The sequence below is a fragment of the Mycotypha africana genome (genome assembly GCF_025528875.1).
Source record: "Mycotypha africana strain NRRL 2978 chromosome Unknown BDF20scaffold_12, whole genome shotgun sequence".
NCBI lineage: Eukaryota > Fungi > Mucoromycota > Mucoromycetes > Mucorales > Mycotyphaceae > Mycotypha > Mycotypha africana.
In genome coordinates, this window is record NW_026515736.1 from 819850 (window position 1) to 835946 (window position 16097).

A 16097-nucleotide genomic window follows, 5' to 3' on the forward strand; every position below is an offset into this window, starting at 1 on the left:
GAGAAATACTATGTTACTAGGAGGTAGTATGAAAAGCAGCAAACCAATGCACTACAGACACTATAGCGCTCCAAAGGAATAGCCTGACATTATCAGATGTTCAGCTTAACACATCTAGCAGTTTGTTTGAGTTCTGTTTAACTTCACCCCTTCCTATCCACCATTTGCTGGGTTTTTTACGGAAAACGGCTATTCAAAGTTATGGTTTAAATTTCTTTCTGTTCTTATTCTTCCGATCTCCATCTTGCAGCTCCCAGAAATTTCTAAGCCCATATTTCTAATTGTATAAACCATCAGTATCGGTCATCCTATACTTTCATTGCAACCAGACTTACTGAACTTTTGCAATTCTGTGATGTAGCGTATACTAAACCAAACAGAGATTGTATATCCTTATTGTGACAATTTCATTAGTGTTCCTAATGTTCGGACCGGCCAATACTATTCCTCGCATGAATTTCAAAGCCACAAAATTCTCAGAAAGAGCTCGGTTTTTCCACTTTTTTTTTTCATAGTAAAATATACGACCCTCTACGATATACTCATTATATACCATTCCTAGCACGACGCAGAAAAACAAAATTTATTCATTGAAATGTCATCCCGTTTAGCAAAGCAATCGTTGGATTTATTAGCAGGCACTGGTTCCTTCAAAAAACTAGCGTCTGCAAATAATTCAACAGCAACATCCTCTATAGAAAAGAAAGATCGAAAGGATAAACTAAAACTACCAAAGACCAACAGAGGCATTAAGAAAATCAAATACGAAATGCGATACGGCAGACATAAAAAAGCAAAAGAACTACAACAGGAAAAGCAAAAACGAGAAAATCCCATAGGTAATGAAACTGATTGGGATGGTATTTTACACCAACATAAAACTAAATCTCGGACATGACATCTTTTGAAACGACTTTATTTATAGATAAACTTCATGAGGAAGCATTAACAGCTGAGGAACAGTTGAAGTGGAATGTACAGCTAATGAAACACGCACTAAGGTCGACTGATTTAGAGAGAAAAATCCACAAAAAGGTAAGCGACTACATTAATGGTCTTTCTGTAGTTTCAAAAAAGCTCGATTCTCATCAGACATGCCCAACATTATAGGTGATGAAGCAGTTAGATACCAAACGAACGAAGAAATGGAGTAACAAAGTTAGCGATTCCGAAAATGACACTGATTCTGATTAGATCTATTAAATTGAATAAAAAGTCGGAACTTTTTGTGTTGAATGATGATGGAAAGGCTACTCTATTTTTAAAAAAAAGAGAACAGTTAGAGGATGATGAATAGAAAGCAATCCTACGGCAACAGATTTGAGTTGTTAATAAGTGTCAAAGGTCTCTGTCTGTATTTACGATGTCAGAAAAGAATTCCATTTGCTTTAATGACTGATTTCTTTATCCATTGAACATTGAAATTTACAGACAACTGATATTCTCATATTGCTATTCATCAGTTCAGATGAAGAGGCAAGGAATGATACGGAAACTGACCTCAGACAAAATTCCTAGCTTTAGCATATGCTTGAACCTGTCTATTCTTTTGTTAGTTTTTTCTATTTTTGCTTTCACGAAAGCTTCATAATCATTTTCCTCTTGCTATCTTGGCTGCTGTGGCAAAGTTAAGGCTCTTTTACAAAGTTGTTTTCTTTTTAAAGATGTCTATAAAAATGTGATTAAAAAAGTCTTAATGTTTGATTGTGTTTGGTTCTCAAAAATAATCCTAGTTATTCCCAAAAAAAAAAAAAGGTAACTAAGAGAAGGAGTATAAAAGGTCGGATTTTAATCGCAAACACTGTAGCAAATTAGCTGAGTGTAGTACTCATTGTACTCTTTCCTCAAAGAATGCATGTATGCATATTTTTTCCAAATTTGACGGGTATTATCTCTATGTAGAATGATACTAGATTGAGTCTATTTGTTCCAGTAGTAGCCTCTTTTGTTTAAACAGTAACTCCTGTAGAGATGCCTTTTCTTTTATAAAAAAATACGCGATTTGAATTCCCTGATTTGTTTGCTGCTCTGAGTTTTATAATAGCCCACAGTTATCTGACCTCCCCTTATTTCAAAGTTTTTGTACCTGTAAAAATTTAGGCGTAATAAAGGTCGTGCATGCTTAACACCGAAAAAGCAAAAATATAATTATTTTGCAATTATTAGTGCTTCCTTCTTCGTTTCTTTTTCACTTTTTCACTTTTTTCATATACAATTCTTTATTCCCTTATTTATTCCATCTTCATATGTCTGGTAAGAGTTTACTTTTTATCCAATCATCAACTGTTAGCAATCATGAGATGTTTAAATTCTTTAATGTTCTCTTTTCTTACTATCCGTTCAGACCAAAATCTCAGTCCCTCTTCTGGAGTAATAAAATATCTCTTTATCAATAGATAAAATACATTATCAAATAACTTATCCATATCTTTTTTCTACATAGATTACTGTTTTGCGCAAAAAATTGCAAGGTTATGTAGGTTTTGCCAACCTTCCTAACCAAGTACATCGTAAATCTGTAAAGAAAGGATTTCAGTTCACTTGTATGGTAGTAGGTAAAGATCTGAATTTTACATCAAGAGACGAGTTCAAAGCAGGAGATAAACCAGAACCCAAAGGAGGGGGGGGGGTTGTTTGATGGGAAGGAGTTCAAAAAGAGAAGGGGGTGCGTGCATATAACGTTGTTGTTGTTATTATTGCAAGGAGAGAGAGGCACAGCTTACAGTAAGGAGGTTGAAGGATGAACGGGGTCTTGGTGTGGTTTGCAGTGAACTAGCAGGAAACAAGTTCTTGAATACTGACTTTCAATTCCTTTAAATTAAAATTTTAGGTGAATCTGGACTCGGTAAATCAACATTGGTCAACACCTTATTCAACACACAGCTCTATCCACCAAAAGAAAATGTTGAATTATCGCACAAGACAACACAAACTGTTGAAGTTCAGTCTATTACATCCGATATTGAAGAAAACGGCGTCAAGTTGAGATTGACAGTAGTCGATACACCTGGGTTTGGTGATTTTGTGAATAACGAAGAAAGGTAACTCGACACGTTTTTCTGTACGACTTTTTATTTTTTCATTTTTTTTTTTTTATTTTTTTTCCCTGTTTTTTTTTTTTTTTTTTCTTGATCATTCACTGATATCTATTTTACTTATACCCTCCTCTTTACTAGCTGGAAGCCCATCTTGGACAATATTGAAGCTCGCTTTGATGCATATCTTGAGCAAGAAAATCGTGTCAATCGTCGTCGTATGGTTGATAATCGTATTCATGCCTGTCTTTATTTCATCGGCCCAACTGGTCACGCCTTGAAGCCTTTAGATATTGAATTTATGCGTCGTTTACATACGCGTGTCAATCTTATTCCGGTTATTGCTAAGGCTGATACACTAACGGAAGAAGAGGTGGCTGCTTTTAAAGAGCGCATCTTGGCTGATATTGCTTATCACAAAATTCAAATATACCAAGCACCTGTTTATGAGTATGACGATCAAGAAACTATTGCAGAGAACCGTGAAATTATGTCAAAGATTCCCTTTGCTGTTGTCGGTTCAGATAAAGAATTCGAGGTAGAAGGGGGTCGACGTGTTCGAGGACGTAAATATCCTTGGGGTGTTATTGAGGTGGATAATGAAGAACATTGCGATTTTGTTAAGCTTCGACAAATGTTGATTCGGTAGGGATATAGGAAAAAAACCCCCCCCCCCCCCCCAAAAAAAAAAAACAACGCACGAACGCACTTTTTGTTCATATGCACCTTGTATACTGATATTTGATATGCCTATTTTATCTAGTACCCATATGGAAGAATTAAAGGAATATACAAATGATGTCCTTTATGAAAATTACCGAACCGAGAAGTTAACAGCTATGGGTATTCAACAAGATCCTTCTGTCTTCAAGGAAGTCAACCCTGTTCAAAAGATGGAAGAAGAACGTATTGCTCATGAACAGAAATTAGCAAAGATGGAGGCAGAAATGAGATCCGTTTTCCAAGCTAAGGTGCAAGAAAAGGAGGCCAAATTGAAACAATCTGAGGAAGAACTATACGCTCGTCACAAGGAAATGAAGGAGGCATTGGATAAACAGCGAGCTGATTTGGAAGAAAAGAAACGTCGTTTAGAGTCCGGTAGACCTATGACACCTGAAAAGACAGCTAAAAAGAAGGGTTTCTCCTTCAATAAATAGAAAGCTTCTATAACAAGACAAAACGCAATAACTTAGTACACGACAATCATACACGCAACAAATATCCAATCCTTCCTTTAATTTTACACGTTAGTATAAAACATATAGCTTTAATACCTTTTTTTTTTTTTCTTTTTTTACAATTTTTACCAAATACTCTTATACTTTGTTCACTTTTTCTTTATTTTTCTATTTATTCATGCTTTTCTCTCACAATTTCATATTTAATATGTCGCGCACATTTGAGAAATAATATGTCGTATTTTTGAAAATGAAGAATCGCAACTATTAGGAAGAATATAGCGCAGTATGTTGCGATGTTGTTGTTTCATTATGAATGACGTTTGAAAATGATACTTCATTTATATTCTTCATTCTTGTATATCTAGCTCTTTATCATTACATTCGAGAAGAAGTTACCAAAAGCCGCTGCAACTTGTTCAATTGTAGCACCTAGCACTCAAACCATGATGGATCCGTAAAAGCAATACTGTTGCCTTTACCTTTGTTTTTGCTCATTCGTATATTCACACACAACATACTATGACACATTGAACGGAACAACACTTTCATTTTCGGTTTTGGCATGTTTAATTCTCAAAGGCAACAATTGTTATTATAATTGATGTAAATAAATACGTTTCGAAGGTAATCCTTGACCTGGTATATCCACATATAGTTTCTTATAAATCCATTTTTTCTTATTCTCCTCATCTTTTATCATGTCTATCAAAACAGTGCCTTGATTTAAGGGCCCTTCTACATAAAAGCGCATCAATAGATGATCTTTGCCTTCTAAATCTACCACTTCTTGCGACATGATACGACGATTGCGTCTTCTTTTACTTCGGCTAGGCTCACCATGTCCTTTGATGGGCTCACCTAAAATATCTTTGATTTCTTCATTCTCTCGAATAAGATCCACTGTACGATTGAAAATGCTGGTTGTACTTTGTGAACTGAATAGCTCGCTGGTAATATAGTAAACAATAGCACCTGTAAGTCCCAGTCCAGTTAAAATAACCCCTAAATTCACTGTAGTTTTTGAAGCTACCACCACTATCGTAGAATAGAGAAAGGTTGTTAAATGCATAGCTGAGCGATAATTCACCTCCCACCCCTGCCTTGGTTTGTTAATAAAAGTCTTTCTACCTTTTTGTGGCGTTGATAATTCACTCCAGGTTTTCCCTGCTGTTGATAGTCCTGTATGACTCTTGGATGTTTTAGACGTTGTAGAAGGTACGTTCGAAGCAGGGCTCGAAAAGAGTCTTTTATTGGCTGCTAGTATTCGTTGGCTTGTTGAACCTGCTGTTGCCGATCGTTGGGTGAAGCAAAGAATGGATCGTCTCATCATAGGAACCCTGGTTTTCATCATAAGGGTCAATGAACAGCTTTCCTTTGGTTTTTGTTGAAAAAAAAAAAAAACAGCAATGCTCATTACCTTAACATTGGAACTGTTTTCGTGATGGCAAGTTTTAAAAACTTGGGGAAAGTATAAAAAGAGGACTCTATTTTTTTTTACAAGAAACGGAAGTTCATTATTTCCCAAAAAATTAATGCAATTTGTACAATAACTTTTTTTTTATTTCCAACTGATGGATAGAAACAAACTACTCCAGGTCTGCCAACATATTTTGTAACTTATTGACTCCCTTGGTCGCCGCTTTCAGTAGCTTTTTTGATAGAGGATTCATCGTATTGTTCTGAGGTTTTGACAAACGATTAAAGAATTGATCGGAAGAGATACTATTCGATCCTTGAAAATGAGAGAGACGTGCAGTATTTATCCCGTCATCATTCACATCCCTATTGAAATATTGATCAGAAGAAATAGACTTTGCATTTCCAAACCTATCTCGAGCGTAATGTTCCTCATTCGTATCTTGCTCTGGTTCAGGTTGCTTTTTCCTGCTACTACCACTCTTATCATTCAATGAAAGTGACATCATGCCTAATCTATCCTGCTCTACTAAATCTTGCTTTACATCTCGTGTTTCCTGTTGACGGCTACTCACTTCTGACACATATTCGAGTCGTCCGCTTAGTGGTTTGACAGGAGTAGCCGTACGGTCCATGGTCATGCTGCCAGGCTTGGGCAAAGTGGGTATGTTGACGGAAGTGGGGTCTGTTTTCAATGCTTCATTTCGGGTATATCGACCGATGCTTTCTTCGTCCAACATGCCTTGCTCTCTGAGATCTTCTTCTTTTTTCGCCAACTGAGCTTGTTGCTGAAAAATACTGTGATTTACTTTACGCACGCCCAAGGAGGATTTATGATGTCGATTTTTTTGTGGTATAGGCTTTACAGCGACTCTTTTCGCTGACGGACTGGGTGATACGGGTGTCTTCTTTTCGAACTGGTCAAAAAAATCATCATACACCTTAGCATTGGCCGTTGTCACGATGGGCGGTGATAAGGGTGATGGTGATGGTGATGGTGATGGTGATGTTGTCGTGGGCGAAGGTGATAGGAAATCCTCCAACGGATTCTTTACCACTTGTTGATTGTTCATATCGAAGGATAGCAAATCATTCATCGCAGAATCACGATGGTTGGCTGTAGAAGCATTAGCCTCAGATGGAGTCAATAGATCATCCAACACGGATGTTTCCGGTTTGGGTATGTAGGGTGGGGTATCTGTGTCTTTGTTTGTTTTGAAAATAGCCAACTCATTGAACCTCGTTGTCGTTGGTTGGACATCACTTTGATCGTCTTCTACATCAATTAATGAAGTCTCTGGTGGGTACGCCTTTTTCGAGCCTTCTTCTTCTTCAAAATCAATCAAACTGATATTTTGGACTGAGTCTGCTTTGGGAACAGCCGTCGTTTCAGAAGACATTGTTTGCTCTTGTTCCTGCTGATATTGCTCTACTTTCTTTTGTAGTTTCTCTTTATAACGTAATGCTGCCTTGGTGGTATATTTGGTCTGCAGGTCCTTTAGGCTCAATGCAGATTCATCGAATCCTTCACGAGCATTTTTATTGCCTCCAACGGTCATGATGTCAAGCTGATGTTGCATCCAACTATCCAAGACAATAGATCTACATTATGGCAAATAAGAATGGAGGAAGTGTTGGCAAACACTTGCATCGTCCAATGAAACAGTACTTTTTGTACCCTTACTTGACAAAACTAACATGTACACCTAGATTACGATGGATTCCTGCACATTGCTGACATATAAAGATGCCGAATGTCACAGAAGCCCAAGTGGGATTTCTTGCATTACAATCAAAGCATGCCTGTTTCAACAGTATACAATAAGTACAGCCTTTAGTCTGTCTACTACTTTTAAATAATGAACTGTGTTACTTTGTTATATTTATTTTGTAGTAAGCTTTTGAATGTAGTTGCTACGCGTTGTTTAGGAAGAGTGAGTGACATGTATTAAAAATAAGATAGTAATGGATGAAGGAAAAGAAAAAAAAACCAAAAAAGATTACTGGGCAATTGTACATCTATTTTATTTCCCCGCTAAAAAAAAAAAAAAGAAAACAAAGAGGGTGTCTCGTCTTAATAAGGATAGGCTTGTTGAGGTTGTGGTTGTGGTTGATGATGATGATATTGTTGACCATACATTGGTTGCTGTTGTTGTTGTTGTTGTTGTTGTTGCTGTTGTTGAGGATAGCTCTGTGATAATTCATCGTCCTTTAATAATTCTTTGACTTCCCATACGTTCTGTTTGGAACCCACAGAGAACTCCAAGTCCTCCTTTGTAATAGAATCCCAATACTTGTATACCATCATGACAGCTAATAAAGTACAGATGGTACCAAAGAAGAGACCATCGACATAATGTTTCACTTGATCACAAATGACGACAGAAAAGATGTATAAAATAACTTGGCCAACGATAAAAAAAGCTGTACCAAACAAGATATCACCCAAAGGCCAACGGTCATCCAGCGTATTGACGACCAAGATGATTTGAGAAATGACATAGACAATGAAAGCGACGCCATTGATAATGAAATAAAAGGCCCATAAAGCACCTGGCGAAGTGTACGAAAAGGGGCCGATTTGTTGGAAGGTAGCAATAGCAATAAAGCCCGTCAATAAAAAGATGACGAAAGAACTGATTCGGATGGACCAAAGGGATAAAGGTGTACCATCCTCTGCGAATTGAAAGCCAACAAAACCATTGAGCAATAAACACCAGAAAGTAGCGCACATACAGCCAATATGTACGGCTGTGAACCATGGATAGACAGGTGAAGAAGTTGGTATAATGCCAGTGACGAGTAACATTTCCAAGAACGTCGTGATCATGTACAGATAGAAAAACATGACGATTTCTTTACGACCGACAGCTGTATATTTAGATCGAATGTGATAAATCATGATGGCTGCCATAATGATAGCTACAACGTCAATCACCAAAGTTGCTATCACACAAAAAGAAGGAATACTACTTTTTTAGTTGCTTTTCCAACTTGAGGAAGGGGAACTCCAACCACAAGGTAGTTTACCTGGCTGAAATATCAAATTCCCCGCTAAATCAACATTTCGAGAATAGCACACGGGTTCAATACCGTTGGCTTGTCCAATAAGTGGACAAAGTGGTAAAGCGACTGTTTGGCAAATACCATTGAAGCTGAATGCTTCAAACTTATATGTTATATCCACCATGAATGAATGTTGTCAATTTGTTTCTCTTCTACTTTGTAGTTTCGTTATACGTTTTTCTGATCTGGTATAGGAAAGGGTATGTTCTGGGCTTGAACAGAAACAATAAAGAAAATGCGAATAACTTAGGGAGAAGAGTAAAAAGAAAAAGCAAAAAACAAAAAAAAAGAGCAAAAAGTATGAAAAGAAAGGGGGCCAAAAAGAAATCGCCTTTTTTTTTCATTAAACACAAACAAAGGCAACTGAGCACAGCAACTATAAAAAAGGGGCTGTTTGATTTGGCTGAAAGAAATAAACCCAAGATCTTCTGTGCAACATTTCATTAAATACAAGTTTTTGATCTGTTTGTATGTAAAAATAGCCCGTTTTTTTTTTTGGTTTCTTTTTTTTTTTGTCGTTTTCATCATTCAACAATAAAAATAAAAAAATGTCCAATGCCAAAGTCGATTTATCTTCAAACTTGCAATATTTCAGCGCATGTTCAGTAAACCCGGCTTTTTAGCATTTTTTCCAAACTCATTAACAAAAATGAAGAACGAAAAATTAGTTTTGTTCTTGATTTGATTCGTGAGAGGGAGCGTATAAATAGCTCATTTAACTCATAAAAGAAGAAAAACTCGCTCAAATCATACGCTAAAGTCATCACAAACCAGCTTAATGAAATAAAAAACATCGTCAGTCACTGTTGGGTTGAAATCTTTGAATTTTTTTACCGCACAACTTGTGGGCTTTTTCTTTTTTTATTATGTCGAGTTAAATATACCAGAGACCGAACCTCTTTAAATCCTTCATTTTATTCTCTCCTTTTCGATAATTTGCATGCACCATCATGGGTTGCAATCCGTATTTTGAAGGCATGTTTTGATCGAAATAAGCTCTACCATGAGGAAACAGCATCAAATCCAACAATACAATACTGCTTGTTTGATAATTTAAATCCATCGTTTCAATCACTCGATTCATGGCTCTTTGCTGCGTCACTTCCGGTTTCTTGTCTTGTTCTGTATCTTGAATATAAATGGATGCATCTAATAATCGTTTATTTGACATGGTAGGTCGCATGACATAAAAGCCAGAGTTGATCAATCGCTGCTCTGTTTCTTGTGTAAAAAGTACTTCTGTCTGTTTACGAGCTGTCAACTTCATCACCAAATAATCGTAAATGGAAGGAGAAGTAAAGACGATATCGACATCAGAAAACCAAACGGTGACGTCGGTGTACAGCAAACGTTCTACTACTAATGATTTGGCATGAGTAATGGGTGTATAACCATTGGATAGCCAGGCTTCGAAAGTACTGGAAAGCTCTTTATGGAACCATTCATTTGGGATCAGAACAACATGGTCTTTATAGCCGTGTTCTGCCAACGTACTGACAAGTGCTTCGTCAATGGCAAAGACAAGGAATTTGTCATCAAGGCCGCATTTCTTAAGAGAAGTAATCCAATTAAGAGTATACTCTGCCATGCCTTGATTTGCTACTGCTGTTAGTAAAATACGCTCTTCTGTGGTTTTTTGATTTTTACTCTTCTTATTCGGGACATGAAGATGAAGACGTATGTTGTTTTGGATGGCTTGCTCGATTTCATCACTAAGACGACCCCATGGTTTTGGTTTCCATTCTTTCATGTCTTTAGGCTTTGTGGACACTTGCACTCGATCTTCTTCTTCGCCTTCTTCTTCTTCCTCCTTTCCTGCTACATCATTCTGCTCTGATTTCTGAATAGCCGTATCTGATAATGGTACGTGATGGCTGTCTTCCTTTATAGACAATTTGGATTGAGATGATCGATTTGGCACAAAGTTGGTGAGAAATATCAAAACAGATAAGAGTAGTATTGCTGCCAGTAGCACAGTAAAGCCTCGCTTACGTGTAAACCTTTCTACAGCCATGTTTTTAGCTTGATATTTGAAATAAAAAGTTAAAAAGATTTAAAGATTTAAACTGAGAGAAACAGAGAAATATATATATATATACACTATGTACAGTGAGCTAATGATGATAATTACGATGGGAAAAGGAAAAAAGAGAAAAAAGAAAGGGGAGTTAGGACAAGCAGTGGCCATTTTTAAAGTGCAATCGATTAGACTCTGTACTACATTCGCATTTTTGCTCAAGAAAAGAAAGGCTGCTGTTCAGTTTTTTTTTTTTCTTTTTAGTCTAGCTCTATATAATCCAATGATGATATCACCCTCGTTATTATACGACGTGTTGTCTCTTTAGCAAACTATAAAAAGGGGGGGAGGGGCGGGTAATATTTTGATATGTATATCTTTATTATCATGAATTTACTGTATTAGAGGACGGCCTTTTTGACTTTCTTAATCTAATAGATTACTCGTAGGCGGCCTTTGCTGCTGTTGTTGTTGCTGCTGCTGCGGTTGCATTGGTGGCATTGGTTGCATTGGGTAAGGTTGTTGCTGCCATTGTGGCTGCGATGGTTGATATTGTGGCTGAGGTTGTAATTGAGGTGGTTGTTGATGCTGTTGCCAAGAAGGGGCTGCCGGATTATTCTGTTGATACTGAGGATATTGAGGTTGCTGTGGTGGTCCCCCATGAGAGTGGCTTGTCGGAGGAGGAGGACCAGAGTAGCCAAAAGATAGGTGCTGCTGCTGTTGTGGCGGTACTTGTGGCGAGGGCAAGGGATATTGCCCAGGCTGTTGGCCTGGTGGAGGCATTGTTGGCTGTGACCGCTGTACTCCATAATAATTTTGCATAGGAGGTTGAGGTTGAGAGGAATAGGGTGAGGGCTGTGGATTGGTATTATAGGTCACAGGAGTTTGCATAGGTGACTGATGAACAGGTAATGATGTTTGTCCATAAGCAGACGGAGGTGGAGCATAGGCAGGCTGACTATACATACCATAACCAACGGCTGACGGGGATGAATTCATAGGTGGTTGTGGCGCCGGTTGCTGCTGATGAGGTGCTGGGGTTTGAAATATACCTTGCGGTTTGGGTGGCGGAGTGGGTGTGTAGCCGCCATAAGAGGACGGCACCGTAGGCTCGCTGATGGATAATTGACGTGCTTGGTATGTCAAATGTGCCATACTGGAGTTTATTGATGATCCAGATAGCGTTGATTGCAAAGGAGGAGGAGGAGGAGGAGGACCAGCAGCAGGAGCAGTAGGAGCAGCATGTGATGGAGATACCTGTGTATAAGAGGCTGCTGGAGGTGCAGCAGCAGACACTGCGGGTGGAGGAGGAGCACTAGCAGCACTTGTATACTTGTTCAGAGTTTCACGAAGCATCTCTTGTTCTTGGGAGCTTTTATTCCGTTCCATTTCTTCTATCAAGCGATTTCTTTCGTTAGTTCGCTCAGAAACAAAGCGACTTATATTAGCCTGAAGGGAGTCAATGGTAGTTCGAATATTGGAGTAAAACTGTACACCACGATTAAGACCGTCTTTCACCTCATAGTAAATCGCCCTTGCTTCGTTCAATTCATCTGTCAAGTTACGACGTAATCTTTCCGCTTTATCGTATTGCAACTGTAACGTCTTGGCTTCATCACCTTCCATCAATTCTTTAAAAGCGATTGTCAATTCTTGAATGGCCTGTTGTTGATGCTGAATAGTGGCTGAAATACGCTGTTGATGAGCTCGGTATTTCTCCAATTCAGAAGCAAAAATTTGTTGCTCAACATTTGCTTTTTTGTTTAGAATCAACAGTTGTGAAATATCATCTTGCATTGTCTAACATAATCAATAACCTCATCAGTTTAACTTTCATCCCTTTTCCCTTTCTTTTATTATAAGCAAAGAATGATTCCTTTATTACCTTTTCTTTCAAATCATGGAAGGTATCGTCACGATCCTTTTCAATTCTACGCAATTTATCTATGGTAGTCTCTACACGTTGCACCTTTTCGTTGATATTCTCCTTACTACTTTGTTTCTTTTCTGCTTCTGATTCAAAGTCGAGATCCAACAGACTGGCTTCGGTTGGCTGCTTTGATGAATGTTCATTATTCGATATAAGAGACGTAAGCGTTTGAGTATACGTCTTTTCCAGAGTTAAACTTTGGCCTCCTTCCCGCAAAATATCCAAATTACGCCTAGCAGATTCATATTTGGCAATCAGCTGATTGTCTGATTGGGCTGCACTGTCTAAAGTACGGCGATGGTTCGAGATATCCTGTCTGAACTGACTTGTAAGAGAACCTGAAGGCGGCTGTGTCCATTGATCACCATACTGTACTCGGTTTTGTTCACAATCTCTCATTTCTTTATCCAAATTGATACTGGCTTCATCCAATGATTGCTTGGCCTGCTTTTTTAAAAGGGTGATCGAGTTGATCAAATCGTTGATGGATGCAGTACGTTCTTCAACCGCTATCTGATCTGCCCAATCTTTCACATTGGAGGGTGGTTCAGCAAAGGCATCCAAAGAAGTGGAAGTTTCCTGTTGATTTTTGAATTTAGCCAGTGAACCAGGCAGTTTCATGTAATCCAGAGAAGCGTTCAATTCTGCTTTAGCGATATCGCATCTCTCACTTTCAGCACGCAATAGTTTAGCTATTTCTTCCGAATAAAGGGAGGCACTCTCATGAACACTGAGAGGGATCAGCTTGGAGAATAAGTCAGCTCCTATGACCCGCTTCATTTCGTCAGGACCGTACAATTCGACAATAGGAATAGATTTGACAGCCTTCAAGCGATCAATGGGCGTCAAAATGGACTCCTGAGGCACTGTTTCATGATAAATCATATCATTGTCCTTGTTGGCGGTAGTCAGCTTCTCTGTGCAGTGTGCACTCTTTGTCTTGCACAGTTCTTGTACCGCTGCTCCCGCTTCCGAGGGGATCGTTCCATTCGCATGATTCGATATTAGCAGAGCGGATGCGAATGTATTTGCCAACTTGACTGCTTCTTTGGCTGCATTTTCTGCGGCTGCATAACGGCCTGCACATTCGCCATATTTGCCTTCTGCTTCACATGCGGCTGCTTTATGCTCCTGAGCCGTGGCTGAATAATACTTTTGCTTCAGTTGACAAAGTAATGACCAGGACTTGTCAATATGCACATTGCGGTTTTGTATAGCATCATTGATACCGTCGTTCAAATTACCATAGACCCATGCTACATGGCTGGCCAGCTTTGCAATCAAGCCGTCTTTTGACTTTCCTCGAATGCTGCTTTCTAAAAAGCATTCTTGCGCTTGTGCCAACATAATTTCGCTCAACAAGTTGACCGTTTCTCGACTAAGGTCTTCAGAAGGAGCGTGGAGAAAATTGTCATTGATGTATTGGAACATGCCGGATGAAGCTTGAAAATAATGGAAGGCTTTTTTACGTCCTTCTGTTTCAGCTCGGTTTTGAGAGCTGGCAATAGCTGATAAGGTCGCTGCCTCATTAAAAATCACACTGGCCTTTTCAAATGCTAAGGAATGCTGTGATATAGCGCGATTATTGAAAGCGTCATACCTAACAAGTGGGTAGAACAACTCTCACTTCCGTCAATACCGTATCATATAGGATGCACATAAAAGCAAATGCTTCTCTTACCAAGTGAATATAACTTTCACATGTTTTTCGTCCACAGGGAAACGTAAATCGAGTAATTCCAATTGCCCAAAGTAACGGTAAAGTAGATCTCGTCCTGTCATGTCTTTTCCAGCACCTCGAATATCTTGACGTAATCTATTGAAAGCCTGTGTTTCTTCTTTGTATTTCTCGGGATCATCTTGATAAACGCGAGCAATGTACTTTTTTAGGGGATGAACCCAGTCAACATCATCCGTTTTTTTGAACGGTGCACTAATGAATGGTATTTGCGGTGTAGCCATTCTGAGTGCTTGTTAAAAGAATCGTATAGAGTCTATTACGACAGACTAAAAAGAAAGGTAAGAACTGAGCGAAAGGAAAGGGAAATTGTCGTACACACACACACACACACACACATACACACACTTACTTACTCAGGCTTTTTTTCTTTTTTCTTGAAGGTGGGTACGTAAAGTGTATTGGTTGGAATTAGTTCAGATGAAACACAGGTACGGAGCCTGAAGTTTTGGAGAAGGGATTTATGCAGACGGAACAATTTGACATTAAGGTACAGGTTTTTATTTCTTGCCTCGTACGTTTTCCCAGATAGGAGCATCCGAAAGGATAGTTGCAGAGTGAACCATCACTTTCCTTTTATTATGCAGCACTTACTTTTGATACAACATACAAGGTATGTGAGCACTATGTATAAATACTGGAAAGAAAATAAACCAAACAATATTGGATTGACATATACATGTTCTATGTATACGGCTATATATCAATAGTGCTCATATATAACAGCAGCAGAACATTTATTGACATCGAATGCTTAGAAGCGACCAGTAGTTTGACATTTATATGAAGTCTCAATACTGTCCAAAGTAGGTCACTTATTGGTCTAAAGCCTTCTTTGTACATTTTTTTTTTGGTTACAAAGGTATATGATGGCTGTGCAATAAAAGCTGTTTCGCCTTTTGAGTGACAGTCTCATTATACAGAGACGCAAAAAAAAAAAAAAAATTTGAAAAAATGATGTGGAAGTCATGAGCTCTCGGATGTTTTTGTGATAAATCATAACTCTTTCGAAGGAGAGAAATTCTGCCTTCATTCTTCAAATGCCCAGTCCAAATGAAATTTGCTTTTTGTCAAGTAATTAACGAGATGCTTTAAAGTTCAAATAAGAATAGAGAGAAGCATCATTGTTGACATTTCAAAGCATGAAAGTTTCTTTGTGTACACATACAACAATTGAAAATTGTATGGGGTAGGTCCCTCGATGAACAGAGAGTCCTTCTACAGTCAAACTAAAGCTGACTGCACATAGCAGTAAATGCAGGTTACCCAAAAACTGTCCATTTATCAAAAAGATAGCGACCCCTCCCCCGTCTTGTCAAACCATCAAAATCATTAGATCTCCACCTTCCATAGATCGAAATACTCTTTCAATTCTTTTACAAACAATGATAGATTCTGTGAGAACGGAGGGGGCTTACTTACAACTATGGAAAGATGCCATAGAAATCTGAAGCTCTCTCATCCGACAGAAGACGGTAAAGAATGAATGACGATGATGGCTCATGTGACTCCCAAGTGGAGAGAGTAGAAAATGATTGGGGTTTCTTTTCATCAAGTGTACAATGTAATTCAGCTGCATACAATGTACTTCAGCTGCAAAAAAGCAATCGAGAGTCTATTTGGCATCCCAAAATACGTTGTATACGCAGTATCGTCATCTTTTTGCCACAAGCAGTGCTTAGCTGCCACAGCGTATTGTTCATACAGCATTCCG

The 16097-nt window shown here is 38.4% G+C and overlaps 7 protein-coding genes across 7 annotated transcripts; 2 read left to right on the top strand and 5 right to left on the bottom strand.

The window, feature by feature from the left end:
* The first annotated feature begins 492 nt into the window (after positions 1-492).
* On the top strand, positions 493-1224 carry BDF20DRAFT_896449 (uncharacterized protein). The gene is made up of 3 exons (XM_053082507.1): positions 493-839; positions 926-1035; positions 1111-1224. The coding sequence occupies exons 1-3, from the start codon at positions 596-598 to the stop codon at positions 1192-1194; spliced, it is 438 nt and encodes a 145-aa protein (XP_052931905.1). The 5' UTR covers positions 493-595; the 3' UTR covers positions 1195-1224.
* Positions 1225-2823: 1599 nt separating this feature from the next.
* On the top strand, positions 2824-4192 carry BDF20DRAFT_828352 (Septin-domain-containing protein; the record flags this gene model as incomplete). Its single annotated transcript, XM_053078243.1, has 3 exons — positions 2824-3041; positions 3177-3680; positions 3799-4192. Coding segments are annotated over 3 exons (1116 nt in total), but the record flags the coding sequence as incomplete, so codon positions are not given.
* A 189-nt stretch (positions 4193-4381) lies between these two features.
* On the bottom strand, positions 4382-5721 carry BDF20DRAFT_182772 (TIM21-domain-containing protein). The gene is made up of 3 exons (XM_053074871.1): positions 5634-5721; positions 5345-5553; positions 4382-5251 (listed from the first exon to the last, which is right to left on the bottom strand). Exons 1-3 carry the CDS (start codon positions 5639-5641, stop codon positions 4809-4811), a joined length of 660 nt encoding a protein of 219 aa, XP_052931907.1. The 5' UTR covers positions 5642-5721; the 3' UTR covers positions 4382-4808.
* Positions 5722-5802: 81 nt separating this feature from the next.
* BDF20DRAFT_796110 (uncharacterized protein) lies at positions 5803-6468 on the bottom strand (the record flags this gene model as incomplete). The annotated part of the gene is made up of 2 exons (XM_053076273.1): positions 5803-6206; positions 6261-6468. Coding segments are annotated over 2 exons (612 nt in total), but the record flags the coding sequence as incomplete, so codon positions are not given.
* A 606-nt stretch (positions 6469-7074) lies between these two features.
* BDF20DRAFT_789033 (uncharacterized protein) lies at positions 7075-7432 on the bottom strand (the record flags this gene model as incomplete). Its single annotated transcript, XM_053076157.1, has 2 exons — positions 7075-7234; positions 7317-7432. Coding segments are annotated over 2 exons (276 nt in total), but the record flags the coding sequence as incomplete, so codon positions are not given.
* Positions 7433-7706: 274 nt separating this feature from the next.
* Positions 7707-10712, bottom strand: BDF20DRAFT_908127 (chitin synthase III catalytic subunit-domain-containing protein; the record flags this gene model as incomplete). The annotated part of the gene is made up of 4 exons (XM_053083448.1): positions 7707-8578; positions 8663-8787; positions 9583-10324; positions 10346-10712. The coding sequence occupies 4 exons, from the start codon at positions 10710-10712 to the stop codon at positions 7707-7709; spliced, it is 2106 nt and encodes a 701-aa protein (XP_052931910.1).
* Positions 10713-11088: 376 nt separating this feature from the next.
* On the bottom strand, positions 11089-14931 carry BDF20DRAFT_1004297 (BRO1-like domain-containing protein). The gene is made up of 5 exons (XM_053074662.1): positions 14909-14931; positions 14740-14811; positions 14327-14652; positions 12601-14245; positions 11089-12515 (listed from the first exon to the last, which is right to left on the bottom strand). Exons 3-5 carry the CDS (start codon positions 14605-14607, stop codon positions 11142-11144), a joined length of 3300 nt encoding a protein of 1099 aa, XP_052931911.1. The 5' UTR covers positions 14608-14652; positions 14740-14811; positions 14909-14931; the 3' UTR covers positions 11089-11141.
* Positions 14932-16097: the final 1166 nt, after the last annotated feature.